General features: G+C 54.5%; 1 protein-coding gene across 1 annotated transcript; it reads right to left on the bottom strand.

The window, feature by feature from the left end:
* Positions 1-1,384: 1,384 nt before the first annotated feature.
* On the bottom strand, positions 1,385-2,639 carry SNPH (syntaphilin; the record flags this gene model as incomplete). Its single annotated transcript, XM_029286933.1, has 1 exon — positions 1,385-2,639. A coding segment is annotated over one exon (1,255 nt), but the record flags the coding sequence as incomplete, so codon positions are not given.
* Between the last annotated feature and the right edge of the window lie 255 nt (positions 2,640-2,894).

The following is a 2,894-nucleotide window of genomic DNA, read 5'->3' as shown; positions in this document are numbered from 1 at the left end:
GGAGGAGGAGGAGGAGGAGGAGGACGACGACGACGATGACAATTGTGGGGTCCTTGGTGCTCTCTGAGCTTGGTGGTTTTCTTGCAGACATTTCATTGCCCAACTAGGTAACATCATCAGTGCTAGAAGGGATGAGGTTTGTGAAGTGGGGAGGAGGAGGAGGAAGAGGAGGAGAAGGTAGTGGTGGTGGTGGAGGAGGAGGAGGAGGAGGAGGAGGAGGAAGGACTGGGGGGTCCATGGTGCTCTCTGAGCTTGGTTGTTTTCTTGCAGATGTTTCATTACCCAACTAGGTAACATCATCAGTGCTAGAAGGGAGTGAGCTTTACTCTCTGTTTTATCTCTCTTAGATCTGTGGTCCTCAACCTTTCTGGCTCCACAGACTGGCAGTGGCGGCGGTGGTAGTGGGGAGGAGAGGGGATGACTTTGCACGCGTGCTCGCTGCTTTTGCAAATGGAGCTTTGCATGCTTGCCCACCACTTACGCGGCCCGGTTCCCAACGGGCCGCAGACTGGGTCCAGGCTGTGGGTTGGGGACCCCTGTCTTGGATAACAAGAAACAAGGAAAAGAAGCCACCAGTTTGCAAGGAGACAGAAGATGAAGTCAGACCTCTGGAAATCTGTGTGTCTCTGTGTGTGTGTGTAGAAAAGGGGACCAGGAGAATTTGGGTAGCTGCTGTTGCACACATCTGCCTCCTCTCTGCAAAACAGATACAGTCCTTCTTCTACTGCAGTGTTTTCCAATCTTGGCAGCTGGAAGATGTGTGGACTTCAACTCCCAGAATTCCCCAGCCAGCCATGCTGCAAGACAGGCTCCTGTAAGGTGAAGAACATGGACGGATCTGGACTTACGCAGGACGGGAGGTGATCGTGGGAAGGTGAGGTAGACTCAGGGCTGGTTAGAGAATGACACTTGGAAAAAGCAGGAAAGAGAGAAGAGGGAGGCCGCAACAATGGAGGGACGTTTTCCGGATCACTCAAAAACATTCAGATGTTAAGAGGAGGGAGAAGGGAGTCAGCCAATCGTGTGGGAAACGTGACACGCGTTTCCTAAAGCAAAGTTTTGAATTTTCAAGAGCAGCATCCCTGGAAGAAGACGGTTTCTCAGCAAGGAGAAGACGGTCCTGTCCTGTCCACGCTGTGCCAGGGCCACCACAGCAATGGCTTCTCTCAAGTTATTTTGCATAAATCAAGATCCAGCACATCAGGATGCCCGGTCAAGTCGACCCACCCGTGCGCTAAATAAATAAGGTTAACAGGAAAGAGAAATTCAAGTGTGCGTACGGGATTTACAATCGTGGTTCCCCTAAACCCTGAACGCTCCGAGGGCGACAAAGCAGATGTACGTGCACATGACAGAGTCGGTCGGGTGGGGGAGAAGGAAGAGGTTATGGCTGAGAGCAGGTGCTGCTCACGTTGGTGACTGACCGGCAGCTGATCTTCCGGATCGAGTGCAGGGCGACTGTGCAGCAGCCCCGCAGCAGAGAGCTGATGTTGTAAATGGGTTGCCCCTGCCTCCGCTGCGAACGGCACAGCCAAGCCACCGTAGGCACCGCCGGCACAACCACCGCCAAGAGATCCACAAGGAAATGGCGGCTCCAGTAAGTTGTGGGCTCGGCCGAAGAGCCCACTGGGGCTGCTGCCCCCGCGGTGTCCTGTCCTGGCTCAGTTGCCTCATCTTCAGGGCTGCAGACGATGCTCACGGATGGGCTGGCGCTGCAAGGCTGATGCACAGCCGGGTTTTGCGAGGCCGGCTGGCCATCGGGCTTCTCGGTGGGTTCTCCAGCACTGACCACGACAGCAGAGACGGGTTCGGGGGCCGTCCTGTCTGTGTGGTTTGAGCAGCTGGGGACACAACTCTCTGAGCTGGTGGGCTCGGCCACCTCTTCTATCTCAGAGGGCCACTCCGAGGTGGGACTGGCGAGGCTGCCCGCTTGAGACTTCATGACCTTCTCCAAGATGGTGTCCAGATCTGGCTGGTAATGTCCGAAGTCTGTCTGGATGGCTTGTTCCTGCATGCAGCTAGCTTGTACGGCGGCCTCCACGCTCTGCTGAGATCCCGCTAGTTTCTCGTACGTGGAGCTGGTGGGCATCTGGGACCCCAGGGTGTAGGAGGTGTGTAGGGACGAGGCATCGTCAGGACCACACTCCACACCTGAGGACAGGAGGCTGCTGTGGTCCAGCAAATCTGTCCGGCTCAAGGAGTTCTCCGCAGCCACGAAGCCGCTATCGGCTCCGTCGTCCACGGAGATGGTTTGAGAGCCGCCGATGTTCCTGTCCGTCGCTCCCTGGTCACTCAGCTTGGTGTACGTGGAGCTGCGGGTGAGCGAGCGTGCAGGAGATCCCCCAGCCGACTCGGTGTGCCCTTCCTCTTTGACCGTCCCATTCTGCGCAACCTCCATGCTGTGCAGCAGCGTCTCCAGCTTCCTGTTCTGAATGTTGATGTCCACAAAGTACTTCTGGAGGCCTTTGTCTTTCTCGATCAGGTTATTCTTGACGGTGTCGATGACCTGCTTGAGCTGCTTAATCTCCTTCCGGGCTTCTTTGAGGGCCAGCTGAGCCTCCACTCGGTGACATTCCTCTTCAATCCAGTCTTCCTGCATCCTGGAGAGTTGGGTCTTCAGGTCTTCAATCTCGCCATCCCTGCAGGGACAAACAAGTAGTATGTCATGTGTCTGATTAACGAAACACTTAAAAGGACTTTCAGGCATATTTTTCCCTAAAAGCATTTATTAAGGTTACAGAGACGTCAGTACAGCATGGTGGAAATGCTTAGGTCTGGCTTCTCTTCCATTACGCATATACATTCTAAGCATTTCCCACCCCCTTATTTTGGGGTCATGGTTCACATCTTCCAATCAACTTGGAAGATGTGATTTACTTCCGGTTTCTTTCTCC

The sequence above is a fragment of the Protobothrops mucrosquamatus genome, unplaced genomic scaffold (genome assembly GCF_001527695.2).
Source record: "Protobothrops mucrosquamatus isolate PMUCROS unplaced genomic scaffold, P.Mucros_1.0 scaffold6037, whole genome shotgun sequence".
Lineage (NCBI taxonomy): Eukaryota > Metazoa > Chordata > Lepidosauria > Squamata > Viperidae > Protobothrops > Protobothrops mucrosquamatus.
The sequence above is the reverse complement of the archived record's forward strand: the minus strand, read 5'-3'. Positions and strand labels throughout refer to the sequence as shown.